At 39.9% G+C, this 21606-nt stretch overlaps 2 protein-coding genes across 3 annotated transcripts; one reads left to right on the top strand and one right to left on the bottom strand.

Annotated features, from left to right (window-relative positions):
• Positions 1-2858: 2858 nt before the first annotated feature.
• ACTA2 (actin, alpha 2, smooth muscle, aorta) lies at positions 2859-12350 on the top strand. 2 transcript variants are annotated; one of them, XM_010082745.1, is made up of 9 exons: positions 2859-2900; positions 5509-5680; positions 7350-7478; positions 8765-8875; positions 9358-9442; positions 9534-9695; positions 9949-10140; positions 11086-11267; positions 12058-12350. In XM_010082745.1, exons 2-9 carry the CDS (start codon positions 5552-5554, stop codon positions 12199-12201), a joined length of 1134 nt encoding a protein of 377 aa, XP_010081047.1. In that variant the 5' UTR covers positions 2859-2900; positions 5509-5551; the 3' UTR covers positions 12202-12350. The 2 variants fall into 2 exon arrangements, with proteins under 2 accessions (XP_010081047.1, XP_010081048.1); XM_010082746.1 differs by lacking the exons at positions 2859-2900; positions 7350-7478 and having other exon boundaries at positions 5552-5680.
• A 1634-nt stretch (positions 12351-13984) lies between these two features.
• On the bottom strand, positions 13985-20327 carry STAMBPL1 (STAM binding protein-like 1; the record flags this gene model as incomplete). The annotated part of the gene is made up of 6 exons (XM_010082747.1): positions 13985-14275; positions 15870-15969; positions 17544-17656; positions 18281-18418; positions 19270-19394; positions 19973-20327. Coding segments are annotated over 6 exons (888 nt in total), but the record flags the coding sequence as incomplete, so codon positions are not given.
• Between the last annotated feature and the right edge of the window lie 1279 nt (positions 20328-21606).

Raw genomic sequence — 21606 nt, 5'->3', positions numbered from 1 at the left:
CAGCAGTTTGATCCCCAGCATTTAGGCTTGGTTCTCAGAAGTCTTGCTCTATTCAGTTCTCTTTAGGTTGTCATTCCTGTCTCATGACAAGTACATTCTCCCCTTCCCACCTATCACTCTGGTAATGACCTATGTTGCTGAGAAGAAAGATGTAAACTACTAATGTAATTTTTTCCAATGTGTTTTTAACTGTAGTAATATCTGTGTGATCATAGCTCATGCATGGAATCACTAAAAAAAAAAAAAAAATTATATTCTATAATGTTCCTTGAGCCAGACTGACCTAATTTCCTCACATAGTTAACTTGTTTGCCTTCCTTCCTGCCTGCCTCAGGACCTTCCGTAACGTAACACCCCAGAGATGAGCTCCCTGCAGAGTGCTGGCTCTCCATTGTGTGCTGGAGCCATGGTTGTGCAGTCTCTCTGCATTTTTGCTGTGCTGTTCCTGTGGAACCATCACTACTGCTCAGTCAGTCTCTGGGCTTACTTCTCCCTTCTAGTCTGGTTCCTCCAAACAATTGGTGTTTCCTCTTTATTGCTGTACCAACAACTACCTGCTCTGAATGAGACTCTGTGTCAGCTGTATCTTTTCCATGAGCACCCTGGAAGCTGGTATTCCCACATCTTTGGTGCTCATGAGAGGCAAGGTTATGTGTAATCCCCGCTCAAATAACCATTCCTCAAGGCAGACTAGGGGCTGCTGCTGCCATTGTTGCCACCGCCAGTAATTGTGGTATGCACCAGGCTGAGTTTACAGGAACTGTGGTGAAGCTTGGCAGAGATACAAAGGTGTCTGTGGTATTTGCATGGCCACTGCCTCCTACCATATCCACAGAGGCCTCTTGTAGAAAACTGTTGCCTGTATTTCTGTCTATGCTGAGGTGCAATGTGAATGGTGTACCAGTTCTACTGAAGGGTTGCTTACTTGTCCCTGCAATCTCATATGTGCTTTGTCCACTAGAGCATCATCACCAGTAAGCTTTTTTGGGAGTGAGAACCTCTTCTCATTAAGGTGAAAAGTTTGGATTCTTTTTGGCTTTTTGTCCCTGTCTTGGTATTTCCAAGGACAAGCAGTAGATGATGCTTCAGAAAACCTTGGATTATATTTCCTCTAATCTAGGAGATAATTGATGTTTGTATTAAAATCAGACAAGATACTGCGGTGGAGGGTTCTGCTGTGTGAAATTCTCCTTCCCCTTGACCTGAGTTCCCTGATCGTATACCGTATGTTCAGTGCGGAGTATGTGATTTTTCTCAGCTGTGTTTTTGAGTGTTGTTTGAAAACAAAGAATTTGGTTTTGGCTGTCCTTTGAGTGTGAGTTGGAGATACACAAAAAAAGATCTGTTTATAGCCTCTGTTGTAGGTTGCTTACCTTGGTGTTTTTTTCCTTTTTTTTTTTTTATTTTTTTTTTAAATATCTCTTATCTTTTGCCCTAATTCTGGAGGTGAAATAAGAAATAGCTTTTGCATGGCTCATGTTCCAACACTTGTTAGCTTCTGTTTCTGGCCCTCAAAGGCAATTACATTCCTTAAAAGTTCCTTTCCTTAAAAGTAAATTCCTTTTGGTCTTCAATCCCTAACTCTGCCTATCTGCTATCTCTTCTAGTGGCTTAATCCTTATGATCTCTACATGAGAAAAACTCCCATGCGGTTGTATGGGAGATTTCCTTGTATTAAGACTGCTTAGTTAGGCAGCACTCTGTAAGCAAACACGTGGTGCCTCTCCCCATTGTAGCAGACTCACAAAGCAAGAATCTCACTTGGACTCTTACATCGTTCTTGGCTTGTGCTCATAGAGAAGTTTTGAATTTGTAATGGTTTAGTATTGGAGTTTAGAGATGCTGATTTCTGGTCTTTAGTACAAACATAACGATGAAATATTGTTGACTAGGAAAGGGCTGCTTTGCTAGAAACAGCCTATCCAGAGAACAGCTGGCTACAGCTGTAAAAAACCAGTCCTGTGCTGAAAATAACTTGTACAGTGAGAACCCTTGCTTTATTCACTAAAAATATGTTCAACAGAAAAGCTAGATGAGAGTTACAAAATTTAACAACTTTATTATTAACAACTCGAGATGAGTTTACAACAGTCCAGACTTGTGGCTATCAGTGGAGTAGCACTAGGGTGAAGCTGGCCCACAGGTCCTAGGGTTTTGAAAATAAGCTGACAGAGAAACAGAATGGATTCTAACCCATTGCAATCCAGAGGGATCATAACAATCTTTTAACAGAACATTTTCACAACCTTCAAAGACTTCAGTGTGAGCCTGATACAACAGTAGGTACTTTTTTCACTACCCTTAAGCCTATGGACAATACTAACATACAAGCAAAACACTGAGCTTTTAAAGAGACTTTGTAGCAAAATTCAGCAGCTGTTTAGCTTGCCAGAAATATTTTCATTGTTTTTGTCAGAATCTTTATTGGAAGCAAAGTCTTTCTTTAAAAATGCCTTCCCTTCCCTATTATAAATGACTTGATTGATCTCTGTGCCTCTCGGATGTTACTATGGAGGTCTGGACCTCTCTTGTTTGAACACATGCTCCTCCTGCCAGAGAGTGTCTATTGTGAGCACACTCTGTCTCTCTGTATTTTAGCAACTCTCCTGAAGTTTTCAAGTGTTTATCTTACACAGCTGAAAGTCTCCTCCTGTTTCATGAGCTCTACACTGGAATGCAGTAGAAGAGACCCAGGGCCTTTGGCCACCCGGATTAGAGGTTTTTGTAATACGGCCCCTATATGGTTTTGTTAGAGACTTCAGTTCTGTCTCTGTCTGTCTCTGCTCCTTGTTTGGGAGGCTAGTGGGAGGAGAAGAGCTGAAGGGACTATATAACCTCAGAGCTTTCAGATACAGAGTGCACCATCCCAGAGCAGCTATCCCCAACCAAGCACTGTCAGGGTAAGTGGCACTCAACCAGTAGCATGATTTACAGGTTGCTGGTGGACTTCAATTAAATAATGTCAAATGGAAGCTATTCAGGAGGATGTGCTGCTGTGCTGTAGTTTGCTTAAGAAAAATTACTTTTAGAATTGAATTGATAAAATTCTTGTAATATCTATACTGAGTTGTCTTTATTTTATAGTACTTCTGAAAGGGAAATAAAAGCTCTACCTGATGATTTTGATGCTTTCACCAGCACTCCACCAACAGCACAAAGACACAGCCTGTGTAATGCCATGGCAGGAATTATAGCTACATTAATGTTTAAATGAACTCGTGTGACCTTGTGGTGTTAGTTTTGTACAGAACAGAGTTCCTGGAAGGGTGAATTTGCCCACAGTGCAGTAGGGTTTCTCAACAGGTTTGCTTCCGTGCTGTTAACTCAGTGTAAGGTGACATGAGTGTTTTGTGGCATGTGAGTGTAAATAGAACTGGAAGTACACAAAATAGCAGTGTCTAATAGGATGTAAAGAGTATGTGTGTGTATCTGTCCTTGTCTCTACATATATGAAATTACTGTTCTGTAAAATGCCAAACATTTCATTAAGGAACAGGCTACACACAGCATTTCTTGTGGGGCTGGAGTTCTCTTAGTAGCTTGTTGTGGAGATTGGTGAGCTGAATGACTATCTTTAAATATAAGGCAGGTAGCATAAAGAGGCTAAATACTGTATTAAATACTTGGGAGAAACATTTCCTTTTTTCCACAGTACTGAGTGACATTTGCTGCTGTAGGATGTCACTACTGCATGCCATGGCAGTTCTGAGCTGTAACTCACTGGCTGGCAGCAGAGCACCCTGCCTGAAACCCTTCAGCTTTGATTTCTCAGCTTTTTGAGCTTTATTACTAAATATGGTTTTCATTTGGAGTCCACTAAGCTCAGAAATGTAGCCTTTCCTGCCCCCTTCTTTCCCCTCCCCCAAGTGATTTTTGGCATCGCATTAGCTGCATGGGTTTGAGCAAACCCCCTGACCTCGAACTCTGTTCCAAAAACAGATGGTTGAAAAGCCTATTTCCTAATTAGGAAATGGTTTGTCCAAACCAGTCAGTTCATTCATGTTAGATAACAATTGTACTCCATTCAATAAGTGTTTGAATATAAAGAGCTTGTTTTCCCAGGAGTTTGATAAATACTAAAATTGCAACTTACTTTCCTTTCCCAATAATAATGATAAAGTATCTGGAGTACCTCAAGTCAGGGTTTCCTTATCCTTGTCTTCTCCTGGGAGCTGTGCCCAAGCAGGCTGCAGGAGCAGGGCTGCAGCTGTGTCTCGTGGCTGCCTGGCTGGGGGGAGGCAGAGGATCTCAAATTAAGGATTTGGGTGAACTGTTCATGCTTGCTCCATCCGATATAGAGGCTAAATAGATTGTAGGCTCCCTTGCTCCTGGGCCATGGCTCTTGCCGACCTCATTCCCACTTCATCCTGCACTTCCAGTATTCCCGTGGCAGAAGGTTTGGGAGACTGTGTGCGGAGCCAGCTGGTCTGTGGATGACAGCTGTCTCCTTTAGCTGTTAACACACTGCAATTTGTTGAACTCTGCGTGGAAGCCCAGGCTCAGAGCTAGCCAAGTGATTCCCTACCACACTATAAATTGCAAGCAAATAGTTCTTCTTGAGTTCTGGTATTCAGTGCTTGTTTCTGTAATTGACTTTAATACAAAGCCTTCAAAGCATTTTTATTACCCATATTATTTTCCTGTTGCCAGAGGAGGAAAACTTTCTTTTTACTGAGACAAGGAGCCAACATAAATTACTCTGACACTCTACAAATGCAGTTTATTAGCTGCTTTGAAATAATGATAGACTATACACTCTGGCCTGTTTTTGAAACACATACTGTCCTTGCCTTCATTTTAAAGGTGGGTTATTTTTTCTGAGTGACTAGGGGAGGGCTGGAAAAAGGCACTTTTTTTTTTTTTTTCCATCTTTCCCTTTTTAATTGGGAACATTTCTTCTCTTTTAAAATGTTACATGTAAACTTAATTGGGCCATCTTGAACCAGTGGTATAATATCTGCATTAGGAAAACACTGGTACATGCGTAGCATTTAATGTGCTTAGTTTTTGGGAAGCCCAAGACTTGATGGGGAAGACTGAAGAGCTCTTACCTTTGACAGCTTTCCAGGTGTCAGGGTTTTGTCAGGGTGATAGAAAAGCCGGGGAAGTTGTGCTGAATCTAATTCAAAGGGATCTTTGTTTTTGCAGCTGTCAGTCCAGCATTCTCTTTTATCTCCTCCCCACCCCCAGCCTTGGACTTCTGTGACCAAATTTAGATAAACATTTGTTGATCCCTGATCTGTCTGCCCATGCTGCAGGACTAGAAGTCTCCTCTGGAATCCCCTGGATAGTCTTTAGTGCATACAGCTCTCTGGCAGATGTGGTCGAAACATCTCACACTTTCCAAAGGAAGTCGTTCCCTTGTATGGCCCACAGGACTTGTGATTGCCAAACCCGTGCCATACCTCTCTTTGCTAGTCTTGGTTCCTTTCATACAGCTTTCTCTGTATGGGTCTGCTACCTGAGTATGTTTTTCTTTAAAAGAATTATTTCCTGCTGTTTTCGTAGGGCTGTTTTCTGTCTGGAGGGCCTGAGGACCTTGGCGTAGAAGATGTGTGAAGAAGAGGACAGCACTGCCCTTGTTTGTGACAACGGGTCAGGGCTCTGTAAAGCCGGCTTTGCTGGGGACGATGCTCCAAGAGCAGTTTTCCCTTCCATTGTGGGTCGTCCCAGGCACCAGGTGATGAACTCCTTTGGTTATTCCATACTGGGCTTGTAGAAGGCTTTGCTGCCCCATCCCCAGCCCTGCACCCCAGAGCCACCTTTTCCTGTGTTTGGGACTAGCCCAGCCCTGGGTGATCTGTGTAACACAGTATTTCCAGGCAAAATGAGTCCAGCAGTGTACTCACCTGAATCAAACTAGGTCTCTTGCCTTGTGAGAGGAGCCCTTCTAAAATTTTTCACTCCCTTACATGCCCTCTTCTCCCTATCCATTAATATTGGATGCTTACCCAGAGAACCTGGTGAGTAAAGTTAGTTTAAAAAACCCACAAAAGCCAAACACAGAGTATATGGAAATTAATGACTGCCCTAAGAGCTGGTGGTAGGTGATGTGTGGAAAACTAAAGGAGGAAAGATAAGTTTTCTGTCAGCTTCCTATTAACCTTCCTGACATTATTCAATTGGCTGTATCACAAATAGGCACCTGTCTAGAGTTGAGTTTCTTTAGCTTTGTTTTGCATTTGTGTATATGATGCATTCCAGTAGATTTTAATAGTTTGCAAAATATGTATACTATCTGACCTGTTAAATATAGAGAGCTTCCAAGCTAGATCATCATTAGCATGAACTAGAGCAGCTTGGCTAGGCGATGACAAATTAATCCTAATTAGCAGATCCACCTAAGGACCTGGTGAAATGGGAAGAGGTAAACTGGTTGTAAGATGCGGTATTTTATATACCCAGCAAAAGCAACTACATTTTAAGCTTTTCAGGGCAGAAGAAATGTGTGCCTAGTTGAGGCCTCTGGGCACTAACATAATTACAAAAAATATTCAAATGCCAGCTTCTGTAGCTAGTGTGAATGGTATTAATTGCTCAAAGAAAGACATAAAGTCACAGTGGAAACAAATACAGCAGGTTTCTAGAACCTGTCTTCCTGATCACTTCCCACAGATAGCATTAATGCCCTGAAGGAAGGATCATCTCATCATAAATTGCAAATCCTGCTTACCTGTTTCTAAGACAGGGCGGTTAGAGTTGCCAAAGTTTGAACAAGGGTATTATGCACTCAAAGCATCCTACTGTCTACTATTTTTTACCAGTATTTCTAACTTTAACACAGAGATTACTGTATATCCAGAGTAGTTTCCAGCTTCTGGTCCATGGACTGTTTCTACAGGATCCATGAGAATACCTAAAAAGAAGCCTGTACTAGGAGACTTGATTTGTCTGCCTCTAATGGCAATATTATAGTGTACAAAAAGAAGATTTAAAAATGTTGAAATGTAAGCTTTGGGAAGTGTATAGTGTGTATTGCTCCATCTTGACCCTTAGATGGCACAATCTGACTTTCTGTTTTGCTCCACTTTATTATAGTTTAGCAGACAGTTCATCCCTAAATAATAATGAACATTAAAACACCCCTACTTTTCCACTTTATCTTGACAAATTTAACATTGTACCTGTACTGTTTACTTAAACTGTAGTGGAAAAGTAAACTCCAGAGGTTTAAGTGAACTAAACATTTTGTTTTGGAAATTAAAGAGCAGTGAGTAATTCTTCATTCATTAGTACTCATATTTTGTAACTAGTAACACTGGCAACTGTATTTTATTTCACAGCTAATGTTTTGACTACTCTGTGACACCTCTCCTTGAGAGACTAACTCCATTTGTGTTATTTTATAGGGTGTGATGGTTGGTATGGGCCAAAAAGACAGCTATGTAGGTGATGAAGCTCAAAGCAAGAGAGGAATCCTGACCTTGAAATACCCCATAGAACATGGCATCATTACAAACTGGGATGACATGGAGAAGGTATTTTAGCTTTGAAAAGTTGATGTATATCACTGGTAAACTTGAAATACTTGAAAGAAATGTAATCAAGAAATACTTGAACCAAATGTTTACAGAATACTCACTGAATTTTAGATGAAAGCATCATTCTTTCAAGTATGGTTTAGCAAGAAGGTCGTTACTAAAATGTTACCTTGCATCTAAAGCTGAAGTATCTCTAGGAGTACACCAAAATAGTTACTGGGAGTTCTCTTACTCTTGTATGGTTTATATACCTTGGATAAATACTGGAGGGGGAAAAAAGGCGGGGGGGGGAGGGGAAGGAAAGAAATTATCTTCAATTTGCTAGTCAGGAAATGCAGTTTAAGAAGGTATCTGTTTCTGCAAAAATGCAAAGCGTGTACGTAATTCTGATGTGAAGGGGACAATTTACATGCATACTTTTTAATGCTTGAAAGATCAGCAATACTGCAGTGCAATGCATCCATTTCAGAGCCAGTGTTTGGATAAAAGACTTCCAGAATCATGTTTACGTTTGTAGTCTGTACGGTTGATATAACTTCTAAGATGGTACTTCTGTTTAGCGTTGTGCTGTGGAAACAGGGCTATTTGAAACAGCTGGGACATCACAACACACTGCAAGTGTGTGGAGCCACACAGGACTTACTGACTCTCATAGCATTGTATGTTTTACTTGGAAAGACAGCAAAACCTTTCAGATGCCTAATCTATCAACCAGTCTCTAATGATCATGAGCTTGAAAATGAACTTAGAAAAAACATTTTGGCCTCTAGAAAATCTCTGGTGGTTTTAATTCTTATTGGTGTACCCTCCTCATTGCAGTCCACTCAGCCTCAGATTTTTGTAGCTTGTACAAATGAGCCATAAGGAGGTGATAAACACAAGCTGACTTTCAGCCTCACAAATCATTTGCCATAGTTTCTTTTCACGAGTTCTTGGGCTGGCCTCTACAAACCAAAAGATGAAACTGTCTTCAAGAGACCCATTGCCTATTGAGCTCTGCTGCACAGGTCTGCATATGTTCTACAGTTGTTTCAATCATTATTGAAATAGCATTGATGGAACCAAGTCCATCCTGCTCTATCTCTTATACTGTGAGAATAGCATATTTATTTTCACTAACTTATGTGTCCTTAAAAGAAATCATACATTACTAGCAGTAAAACCTGAGAATAGTTAAATAGACAAATATAATTTTTTTTCTGCAATTACTCTGGTAATCTCAATGAAGGTAATAAGAGCAACTGCATTCGAAACATTCCTTTGGCTTCTCCCATTGTCCTCAGATCTGGCATCACTCTTTCTATAATGAGCTCCGTGTTGCACCTGAAGAACACCCGACTCTGCTGACGGAAGCACCACTGAATCCCAAAGCCAATAGAGAGAAAATGACCCAGGTAAACTCACGCTGAAGCTATGGAATACTTCCAACTTTGTGACTTCAACAGGATGTGAATTTCACTTCAGTTAATCATGCCAACTTGACTGTCCAGTAGTCTCTCTCTTTGTTATGGAAGATGGAAAGTGCATAGTGACCACCTGTCATATTTGCGTAATATTATATTTACTTTAGAGAGTCAGTGTATCAGTTTTGAAGGTAAGAACTTCAGTCCGTCCAAGCTTAATGTCATCTTAATCTTTTTTTTTATGCCCAGCCCTATTACAAAATTATCTTTAAGATGTGCATGTGTGTTTACTCATACATTGTAGATATAGGCCATATACAGATATTTTTGCATTTAGATTTGGTATTTTCCATCCTTTTTATTACTAACTATCAAGAAATAAGAAAACATTGTCTTCTCCCTCTTTTGGGGTATATTGCTTCAATTGAGTTAAAACCCCTACTGTTAAGGCAAGAATCTTAATTATGTTTCAGATTATGTTCGAGACTTTCAATGTGCCCGCCATGTATGTAGCTATTCAAGCCGTTTTGTCCCTCTATGCTTCTGGACGTACCACAGGTAGGCCTCTGGGGAAGTTGGCACAGGCATTTGAAATATTTAAGTGTGTTGGTGTGCACCTGAGAATGAACCATGTGTTATCCTCTCAAAGGGATTGTGCTTGACTCTGGGGACGGTGTTACCCACAATGTGCCAATTTACGAAGGCTATGCCTTGCCGCACGCCATCATGCGTCTGGACCTGGCTGGTCGTGACCTTACAGACTACCTCATGAAAATCCTGACAGAACGTGGCTACTCCTTTGTGACCACTGGTAAGGACACGCTGCTGACTGAGGAGGAGAGTTGTTTAATGTGCAATGTTTCTAGTGGCCTTAAAAGGCCTACTAGTCATTCTGCAGTTGATTAGACACAAGAAAGAGTCCAATAGGAAAGTCCCCTGCAAGACTAGCAGAGGCTTTGTTTGAAAAGTGGGGCGTGATGGTGATAGAGAATGACAGGGAACAACCTGTCAACATATCTGAGTCCTTCCTGAATGTCATTCTAAAGACCAAATCCTCTTGACAGCGGAGCGTGAAATTGTCCGTGACATCAAGGAGAAGCTGTGTTATGTGGCCCTGGACTTTGAAAATGAGATGGCCACTGCTGCCTCTTCCTCCTCTCTGGAAAAAAGCTATGAGCTGCCTGACGGTCAGGTGATCACCATTGGAAATGAACGCTTCCGCTGCCCGGAGACCCTCTTCCAGCCATCTTTCATTGGTAGGTTGAATGATTGTTCTGCCTTGGTAAACTGCACATAAACATCAAGTCCCTGTTTTCTTTTAATTGTGTCCTACTGATAGCTCACTTAGATGTACACACAAGTATGTCTTAGCACTCATTATAAAATAATCTTTTAGAACAGTACTATTAATATGGTGGGAGGAACTACATGCCAAACAGTAAGGCAAAATGCTTTCCTGAAATACACCCTGAATGTTTATTTGTGGCTTCTGGCATCTTGCACAACATTTTGGAAGTTGTGCAGTTGGCTACTACAAGAAGTATGGCTGCAAAGCCACTTTTCTAGATAGTGCGTGGGTTGTAGTTTGAATGTACTTGCAGGGAACACTAGTTTTATTTTTCTAAAAGACTGCTCCAAATCCTGAATCCACGGTTCATCACACTTGCAGAGCAAAGCCAACGCAATGTGCCAAGCTAATCAACAACCATGATGGCAAACTTGCAACGGGTCACACAGAAATACAGTCGATTGTGCCAATCAGCAGAATTTCAGCTCAGAAATGATGTCATTGCATACTTAGAGCTATTAGGACATATTTTGACTGTTTTGTCTCTGAGCTGACTTTCTAACAAAAAAAGGGGGAAAAAAAGAATATAAGAAAACAAATTATTACAAGACCATATAAGGAATTCTTAGGACATTTAAGATTGCTTGCAAAAGCCTAGTGGAAATTTACTTTTCCACAACCCCAGCTTTCTTTTTAAGGAGGAGTTGTGTGGGTAAGGAGGAGAGCAGGGCTGTATACCGAGTCTGCTAAGCACATAATTTCAGCAGCTGCAGAATGACTTTCCAGATTTCCACAACTCTGAAGACTGATGTCTTCCAAAGAGGCACTGAAGTTCATGGTGTCAGTTGTGCATTAACAATTTTAAGTCTCTGTACAGAGGTGCTTCTTCAGTGTTCCTCTGTAACTTTTCCAGGCATGGAGTCTGCTGGCATTCATGAAACCACTTACAACAGCATCATGAAGTGTGACATAGATATCAGAAAGGATCTTTATGCCAACAATGTGCTGTCTGGAGGCACTACAATGTACCCGGGTATTGCAGACAGGATGCAGAAAGAAATAACTGCTCTGGCTCCCAGCACTATGAAGATCAAGGTATGGTGCAATTATTTGTAGACTATTTCAATTGGCATGTACAAAGTCCTCAAGAATCTAGTGAAACATAGCAACACTTTACAAAGTGCTTTGTACATACTTTGAATCACGTCTGTACCTTCTAGCAAATAATCACCACCTGTTAACTTTGTTGCTGAAAGAAGAAATCCTCCTCTCATTTCCTTGTGCATGGTGAATTCTGCAAGCTGTCCTAACATGGCCAAAGGATAGCGTGGACCCAGCAGTACCAATTTTCCTCTGAGGCTGTATATGAGCTTCTTCAGCCCTTTTTGGCTGATGGAGATGGGAGAGAGGAATTGCTGGTTTTGTCCTTGGCCTACAAGTTCAGGAAAAGGAGCCTCTGATAAGCCAGTCTTCCTTCTGTGCCTTCAAATCTTCTGTTCCTTGCTTTGCAAACATTTTACCAGCAATACCAATAAGAGTGCTTCATAGGTCACCCATTTTTCCTAGCCCTCCTGGGCTATCATTATATGTTTCCAGAGCAATTATCTTCCCTTTTTTCATATGCAGTCATGAATACACAAATACACTACTCTTAATGGGCAGACTGACTCAGGCAGAGAAATTGAGGATTTAGGCCCAGACTTAAATAACAGCTTTTTAACTTTACTGCTTGCAGCAATTGCTAACTGTAATGCCAGAGATGGCACTAGCACATAGATATAGTGCTTTCGTTAATATCGAATATAACTTCTTTAATATTTTTGTATAACAAATTTATTTTATTCACAGTGGACAGTTGTATTTAATGCTTTTATTTCTTAAACAGATCATTGCCCCTCCTGAACGTAAGTACTCCGTCTGGATTGGAGGCTCTATTCTTGCCTCCCTGTCTACTTTCCAGCAGATGTGGATCAGCAAACAGGAATATGATGAAGCTGGCCCATCCATTGTTCACCGCAAATGTTTTTAAATTGCTTTATCCTTATATGTCTGCTTAGTGTATTACTGTGAATGTATTCCGGAAAATATATTCTTACAATTTCATTCCATAAATGCTTCATTGTAATGACTCTAATTGGATACTACGTATTTTTTTTTAATAAATTAAAAATACGCTATTAAAAAAAAAAAAACCCAAAACCAAAAAACCACAACAAAAAAAAAAAAACAAACCAACCTATGCCTTCATGGAGGTACCCTTACAGCTGGTTTGAAGCTCCATCTTGTGACATGAATTTGTTACTACACTATACTGGGCTTAGTAGAAAAAGTGGTACCTTTTGCTTGATGATAACAATGCTAGAAAATGCTCAGCTATCAGCCTGCATGTTGTCAAAGTTTAGCTTCAGTAAACATTTTAGTCTGCAAACAGAACTAGTCTGTTTTTTTCCAAAGTTCTGGACAGCACCGAAGGAGCATAGCATCTGTTCACTATCAGGATGAGCATGTGCACTCTGCTCTGCATCTGTTCTATCCAGAAATATTATCTATCCACATTACTTCTTCATCCACATCTGTCATGCTGGAAGAGCTATTTTTTTACAGCGTATGGCCCAGAGGTGTATGATACATACCACAACAATTCTGTGTGTTTTCTTTAAAGAAATGAAACCTGTTCCTTTGGGAACATATGTAAACACTAATATTAGATTGAACACATGCCTTTCCTATCATATGCCCTCAGGATGAGTGCAGCCTATTATTTTTATGTCATTATTATTTTTAAATTTAATTAAGCTGGCTTAATACACTTTTTCTTCAAAACAGGTATTTTTGGGGGTAATGTAATCAAAGTAGATAAAATAATTTAGACAATTTTCTTTTTCTGTGATTTTTTTCTGATTATGTTAATAGTATTAAATATATCAAAACAGATATTCAACTAGAAGTATATGCATAGAAGCTGATGCCAGTAATACTGTCTTAGAAGTACATAAATGAATAAAGAATTCACCAAGACGGACATGGAACAAGTCAGTTCTGAGGAACTTGCTGCAGTCTGTGTTCATTACAGTTCAGGATAAAGGATGCTATTTATTTTTGTTACCTTGTTTCCTCTCTAAACTCAATAGTTTACCTCACTTGCCTGTTACTCATTATCTTTCAAACTGTCAGCTCTTTGCAACAGCACCTGTTATTTACCATGTCTGTGTGACCCCTGGGTTCCAGATCTTGTCCAGCTTCTGATTGCTAGAACATGTTCCAAACTTTTTTGTACTAATCAAATTATTTAAAGTGTAGGTCAACTAGGTTCTTGGAACAGATACTAAATAAACTCTTGTAAGAGCAAATAACCTTGTATGGTTCTTCCTTCTAACTCTATCGAGATCTTTTTACCTAACTCCAGATAGATCCAGGGAAACCTTTTCAGGATAAGAACTTGATTTCAAATAAAAGTTTCTGATAAAGGGTTGCTGGAGAAGACACATTTTTTTTCAAGGGACTCTGATGCATTTCTGCTATGCCACAATGTGATGAGGGTCAGCTCTCAGATAAAGAACTCGTGTTTTCCTATGTGTCTTCTGCATAACAACTTAGCAGAAACGAGCTATACAAGGGTGGAATGGGGAAAAAGATAGGGGGAAAAGACCCAACTCACCCAAACTGATGTATTTGCCTCTACTACCTATAATGTAAATTCACTGAAGCAGAGAAGAGATGTACACAGCTGGAAGTCACAAAAAGCCAACCACTGATAAATACCTCTAACAAGTAACAAAAGAAAAAATACTTCTTTCAACACAGTTACTGTTGTTTGAAGTTCATTTTATTGTTGTGGTTTATAGGTGAGATTTGTTTACAGAACACTGAACTCCATCTTGACAGAGCAACAAAATAACTCCAAAACAGCCTAGAGCAATAAATATCAAACCATTCAATCTAAAATGTATAAATATAAAAGTAATTTCTGAAAATGTAGGAAAAACAGGAATCCTTTTTTTTTTTTTTGGCCTTTTATATAGCGACATTGCTATCGTCCATCCGTATCACCTCAGATCCAGCACAATTATCTTTATGTCTTTCCCGACCACATGGTTACACGGCTGCAGAAGAAGACAACGATTACTCACAGAAATCAGTTTCAGTAAAATAGCACATGAGTGCGTTTGTTTCCTTTTATTTTTATGAGCCTGCTTAACACTACACCTATTTATCTAGCTTTGATTGAACCCGTCACTGTGCCCAACTGTCACAGATGCATACTGTAGAACAAAGCAAGGACTACAACATACAATCAGAAATAAATTTCTGAAGAGGACATTGCTTAGTGCATGGCCCATGAAACAGATTATAATTCTCTGCTGTCCTTTAGGTATCACAGCATGGGATATCTGAAATGGAGGGGGAAGGTGTTGTGTGCTGCACTAGAATAGGTGCACGGGGGACAGCAGCAAGGAAAGTGAGAACTCTGTTCTCTTCCTGCAGTAGCTTCAGATAAGTCTACCCACAAGACGGATTTTAAAGCATTTAAGACTACACTATGTCTTTAGAGTCAAAAATAGCAACTTGATTTGTGTCTGTATTGAAGAGCTTTTACCAGAAACCAGATAGATAGCAGATTAGGGTTGTTCTGGTCAGGTTTCTCAAAGCTTCCTGTATTATCATCTCTGACATTTTTCCTCCAGCTGTGATCTTACTGTTTTTGTTGGAAGATCAATGTGTTTTGGGAATTTTACTTGAAAGGATATTTGTGTATGATATGTGATACCAGCAGTGTGTCTAATGGTTATAACTGAGCTCACAGGGCCAGTAACAACTTCATTCATGAACTAAGTCTCTAAAGGACCACTGAAAAGAACCTATCTATCTTAATAGGTACAAAAAAATACCAAAATTTTTCAGAGTTGGACTACCTTCTCATTATCCCTAAGAACAAAATAAAGAAATGCAATGTCTCCTTCTTTTGAGGAGTAAGACTGATATTCTGAGAGTCCTACAACAAAGTAGTAAATTACAATGTCTTTCAGTATTACTTCTCTGCACTCAAACATTTCATTTTGAACTATACGAGATGCTCTGAATTTGACAAGACCTCCATTTAAAAAAAAATCTTATTCATTAATTAAAAAGATTGTTGCCTTTCAGACAACAGTGACATTTCTGATAATTCTGACTGACTATACTGTTCAGCCATACATATAACATACTATGCTATTAAACATCAAAATAGATGGGGTTTACTGAGAAAGGCTTCTAAGAAGCCAGGGGGAAATATTTGTCAGCGAAGGAAATGGGGCTTAATCTACTCATAGCTGCACTTTTTAGTATCTGGTATGTTTTGTTGGGACACCAGAGTTGGGGAAATGAACTGAATGCTTCGTTTAAAAACTGAAGGGCTCAGGAACAACTCCCACTTGAAAATGTCACCTTTAAAGCAGGTAAAAGTGGTGAGTCATAGTAACTGCTTCTCGTTAGCCACCATTTGAATGGCAGTGTGTAACACTCATCTCATGGCTGCTATTGACTGCTTAAGTAGACTCCTGATGTCTACCTCAGTCAGTGAAGTAAGGGTAATGAGTTATTAAAATGGGGAACAACTATAAAGAAACCTAATCTGAAGCACATATAATTTCTGCTTGCAGCAGAATCATGGGCAAGAATTTGAATAATCACAACCATGTTGGATTGTATACTTACATTGAATAACCTAGGCTCCTTTGTATGTGGATGGAATCCCTTCTTTTTACAAGCAGAAACTTCTAGCATGCCAGCATTAGTAAGTCTGAAGATGCCAGTGCTGAAAAGCAAAAATGAAACTACTGTTACATACTGCCCCCGTAATACATGTCCAAGGTTTCACATACAAATTGCTTAGCTTAACAGAAGGACAACAGGATGATACTCAGCAACCTCTGATAGACAGAAGCTAAGGCTGGGTTGGATTCTTAAAGATATTTGAAATAGGGGGGAGTTATATTCCTGTAAAGAGAGAGGTGATGAGGGGAAGGGGAGAAAAACCACACTACTGGTGTGATTCCCATTAGGCAGGTTAGCCTAAGGGCCAAGGCTAGTTCATATAGGAACAGACACAAAACAAAAACTTAGGTGTCCTGGATTGCATTTCATTCACTGAACTCTAGAGGGGTAACTTAGAACAGTTTTTAAGCTAGCTGTGTAAAAGATAAGTGAGAGTACACATCCTCCCTGCTCTTTTCGGTAATCAGGTAATACAAAGCACTAGAAAATGCACTGCTGCATATGTATGACCTAACACTGAGTATTGAACAAAAAGTTAGAAAAACCACCCTTCTGTAAAGAACATTAGTACCTAGCAACTATGAGACAGCATCTGATTAATAAAATGTTACAGATGGGAGTAACAGGTTAGAGTTGGTTACAAGGTATCAGCATAAACTATGAAAGAAGTTTGCAAGACCAGAGAGTTGAAAAGGTATGCAGACATTGTGCTCCAGGTTACAAAGCCTCGTGCTTGTGCACTTGTCAGTCAAGCTGTATTTACAGCTCTTCTACCTGAATGGCCCATAGAGGAAGTTTGGCAACTAGAATGGGATTCATAGAAGTCATCTACAGCAGCAGAAGGCCAGAAAGAAAGGCTGAAGAAATGCACAGCCTAAGCACTGGAGTTAGCCCCAGGGCTTGACATTCCAAGCACACCAAAGCAGAATCACAAAACTGTTGAGGTTGGAAGGAACCTCTGAAAATTTCCTAGTTCAACCCCAATGCTCTAGCAGAATCACCTTGAGCAGGTTGCCCATGACAATGTCCAGTCAGGTTTTGAATATCTCCAAGGATGCAGACTTCACACCCTTTTTGGGCGTCATTTTGGGTGTCGTCAACCTCTTCCATTATAAACCTTCACATTAATTGTTATGCAGTTCCAATTCTTTCCAGATACTTATTGTTTGTATTTTATGAAATAAAAAAATAGGACCTTATCAAAAAAGTGATCTTCATCCCTCTACTCTCCAAACTGCAGTTTTCGCATCATCCTAGAGAAATGTATCTAACCCCCTGACTTCCTTCATCAGACAGAATGAAGACAGACCTGTGGTACAGTACTGGTGATGTCTCCAGAAGAACAGCTCCTGTCATTACTACTCGGTTGAGCAGAGTATGAAAATAAATAAAATAAAAACTAGGGTTGGGAGTGGGAAGGAGAGAGAAGCCAAAAACAATACTGTGCATATAAACTGACAGGAATGTAAGTCTAAACAACTTAAAAGCAAACCAACTCACATTACAGTATGCCTCCCCTTCATCCCAGTTGATGTGCTGTTTGCATTTGACAGAATTTTAAAATAAGGATCAGGGGAAAAGATCTAAATATTACTTAGAAAAATCAGAACTCACTCATTATGCTTTGGTGAACAAACAATTGCAATGGCCTCTGGCAACATTAGCTGATAAGAACAATGAGTATGAAGATCAACACTGGATAAGAATGCAGTTTGTGTTGGATGTGTCTACAAAAAGAAAGGGAAAACTCAACATCATGAAATATTTCTTACAAATCAAGGTTGACATACATTCAAGAAGAAACAAAAATTTGTAACAAGTGAAAGCGTCAGTACTTCCCCAGGTTGGTTTCTTAAATTCCTATTAACCCAGATTCTACATTGTTGTGGTGGTTTTTCAGTACAAGGTTTATGGAGGCACAGCCACAATCAGATGTACAAGCAATTTTCTGATCATGGGGGGGAAAAAGGTGGAATGAAGAAGCAAAAGACAGAGGGAACTGACTTGATTGTCCAAAATCCCCAAGAGTGAAATTAATGTAAAGTTTAAACAACACAATACCTTCCCCCTCAAATCTTGAATATAGTATAAAAATAAATGGCATTAGAAAGTAATAAAATACCCCTAAATCAACATAAACAAAAGTTGCACTGGCAAAAGCAGGCCCCCTTCTGTCAACAGGATGCCTCAACTTATCTGTGGAGAACATTAGTGCTAATTTACATCACCGCAATTAGAATTAAGTGAGCAAATTAATTTGGATTATTCCAGTCATTTCTTTAGTTTGTTATTTCCAGAGTTTCTTTCACATAGTATGCAGAGCTGATATAGAAAAGCCAGAATCTACGTACGTGGATCCAACCCAAAGTGAGGAGATCATACTGATCCTGAATACCAAATAATTCTTCCACGTTCTCCATGTCGCAGTAGTCTGGTCCTGCCGATTGCTTTGGCACTATTACATGGGTAATAGTAAATTCATTATGTGTCTGCAAAACAAACATTGACTTAGAGTAGAACAAATAAACTAATGAATAAATGCTGAATCAGAATCTGAAAGATGTCAACCTATCAGCTACAATAGAGCAACTATGCTGACTTACTACACCTGAAAATACACCTTAGCATTTTATCATGAGAACATACAGGGAAGTACAAGTGACAATGTGAGATTGTTGGATTGAAATGTTCACAGAGAACAGTGTGAAAAGGATGTCCTTTAAAAAAGATTTAAAACATGAAAAAAAAAGACGTTTGAGCATACTATAATTATTTTTTGTGAAACTTGGAACATCACTACTGTTGCTATTATTTCTCTTTATACAATTCAAATGCAGTTGGACACATCTTTCAAATTCTTGGTATGCCAGCATCACCTATGACATCTTTTCCTGCTTTGGAAGGACATTAAATGTTATTTAGGTCAAAGGGAAAAAAGCCAGCTTGAAAAGCAGATGTTCTACAGCTTGATGGGGGGATTTTCTTCCTTTTTTGTTGTGCCTTTATGAATTTGATGACTACAGTAGATTCTAATGCTCTTTATATTTCATTGTCTGGTAACTAGACTTCACTTTCCTTAGATGAACGCCAGAGAAAGTACTCGAAAAAGCCTGTATTGTACAGCATGCTGGAAAATCTGCTACATTTTGTAATGACAGCAGTGTACTTTGATCAGAGGTTTCCCCAATAAAGCAAGCCCACACTGCCAAAGTGACAACTCAAGGTATAATATGAAGATAATTACATTAAATCTGCTTTTGCTCTGAAATTGATAAAGTACAGGAAAATACAGCAGTATCAAATATGTCTTTCCCCATAAAATATGAGGGTTAAAACGTACCAGTTTTCCACAGAGAATTCCACACGTCTCTATTCCTCTTACAGTATTTGCCTCTGCTAGCAGCAGAAATCTGTGACAGAGATCCCTGGGCAAAATGACGCCTCTGAGTGCTTCAGCCAATTGAGCTAGCCAAAAAACAAACAAGCAAAGAAAAGAAAAGGAGGGACAGATTGAAAGGCATTTGCAGCTTACACAGTAAAGTTCCCTAAAATAAGGAAATGTACACAGGTACAGGAAATTATTAAAAGTGAAAGAATTATACTTACCATATCACAGATTTCTAACAAGAATAAATCTACAGCACAAGTACTTGACCCTAAATCGAGGTCACCAGCCCATAAAATACCCTCCCCAGCCTGCCCCTCAAGTGACAGTGAACCGATACCTTTTCCCAGGGCCAGGGTGAACCACTGCAGGTTCTGCCTCTGTTCCTTTGAAGTCCACAAGAAGATTCAGACACTGAATCTCAAGCTCTAGATACATCTAGTGGTAGTCAACTGGAAAATGTGAAACTGTGCAAATAATCTCTCTTAAAATGAAGAAACTATATGGAACTGTGGTGTGTACCTTGACCTGTTCATGCTTATTTCACTACAGACAACCTCCAGGTGGAGAGATACACATGCATATGTAATATGTGAACTGCTATAAGCAAAGAGGCAGCTAAAATTAAAAAGTCAAAAAAAAAAATCTCTGCACTCACTCTGGACAGCACTTAAAGTAGCCGCTGGCTTTAAGACCTGGTTTACTGGAGGTGAATGTCCAGCGCAGCCAGACGTGTCACTCCTCTCTTTTTTCTCAAGCAGTGCAGTAGATAAGGAACTGTTCTCCGGTACAGAAATACAAGATAGCATACTTCCATCTATCTGTTCAGACATAACCATACTCTCTTTGATTTTCTGATCTCGAGCTAGTTCTTGCTTCTTAAGTTGATCCTCGAAGAATTGAAACTGTTCTGATTCAAGCTGCTGCTGCCGCATATATGCGATTCGTTTCTTCTCTGCCTCTATCAGCTTTTGATGCTCTAGTTTCTTCAGAAATTCTGTTTTACATTTGTTCTGGAACATACACAAAATAGTGAGATTCTCAGAACTCTAAAAAAAAGCTACAAAAAAAAATTAAGGGAAAGAAGCTACTTAATTGTTTAATAAAACCACCAAATCCTGTCACTAAATATTAAATCTTTTGGAATCTGTTTGCTGAATGGGCAAATACAACTATATCCCCAAAAGTAGTTTGATATGGAAGGAAATACAGTAAGTAAAGGAATTCCTAACATGAAGCTTTCAATCTGCGTGCCTGTGGTGCTTCGTGTTCTTACTTCAGTAGTGATAGCACTTGCCACATTTACCCATCATAACAAAGTCACTAAAAATAGACTTTTCAGAATAGTGATGGTAAAGAGACTAGACATAAGTATAAGCCCTTACAATTTTCAATGCAACAAGACATCCATGAGCACATGGATTTTGTAGGTAGATTTCACAATCCATTTTGTTGCTTGTTGCTGCTGTTTAGATAGGTTTGTCGACTTTCTCCTGCTACTTTCTTTCCTCCGCTTTCCCTGGATCACTTCAGTGCATAGCTTCCCCAGCCTCAGACACACTAGGTGCCTTCTCCGCTCTGCTCTATGCTCCCTTGCCCCCAAACCACCTGCCATTCCACAAACTGCAAGGGAAGCTTCAGGTTCCAATGGCCCTTCCTGCTCCCTAGTAAAGCACAGCACCAAGCATTTCCAGAAGCAAATGAAAAAAACAGCATAATTTCTTAAGTGTTATGAACAAAACTGAGCAGGAAAGAAAGCCTCGAACCAATGGGTGACAGAAATATAGGGGGGACAGAGGGGGTTGTTTTCGTTTTGGTTTTTTGTTGTTTTTTTTTTCCTTAATTCTCTAGGTCCATTTCAAGGGAAGGAAAGAAAAAGATGTTTTCTCTTATACGCTCTTTCCAGGACAGGTTTTTAAAGCTACAGGTCCTGTTTGCAGTGACTTCTATACACAAGATGGAGGTATTTACATTACTTAAAGACTCAAACAGGTTCAATTCAAACGAGATCAGCTGCTTCGGAGCCGACCCAGCTCCGCCGGACCAACTGATCGCGAGGTACAGGGAGGTTTTCAGGACCTTCGGCAGGAAACCCCCAAGGCAGCGGAATATCCCGACTCCCGCCGACAGCTCTCCCGCGAGAGGCTGACACCGTGGCACGGGAGTGGCCGGGGCAACCGCGGTCACCACCCCTCCCCCAGTCTTTAAATTTTTGCCGGGAGGGCAGAGAGCGTGCTCACAGCGCGTACGCAAGTCAGGCCACCACCTGTGGCTCCTGTAGGTGGACGCTGA

Source organism: Pterocles gutturalis, unplaced genomic scaffold (assembly GCF_000699245.1).
Source record: "Pterocles gutturalis isolate BGI_N339 unplaced genomic scaffold, ASM69924v1 scaffold1930, whole genome shotgun sequence".
Taxonomy (NCBI): Eukaryota; Metazoa; Chordata; class Aves; order Pterocliformes; family Pteroclidae; genus Pterocles; species Pterocles gutturalis.
The sequence above is the reverse complement of the archived record's forward strand: the minus strand, read 5'-3'. Positions and strand labels throughout refer to the sequence as shown.

What these genes read in the sequence shown, in the direction of transcription:
- ACTA2 (XM_010082745.1), top strand. Translation starts at nt 5,552, where the DNA reads ATGTGTGAAGAAGAGGACAGCACTGCCCTTGTTTGTGACAACGGGTCA. An exon ending in TGCTTCTGGACGTACCACAG is followed by an intron (nt 9,443 to 9,533) that starts GTAGGCCTCTGG and finishes ATCCTCTCAAAG; the next exon opens with GGATTGTGCTTGACTCTGGG. An exon ending in CCAGCACTATGAAGATCAAG is followed by an intron (nt 11,268 to 12,057) that starts GTATGGTGCAAT and finishes TTTCTTAAACAG; the next exon opens with ATCATTGCCCCTCCTGAACG.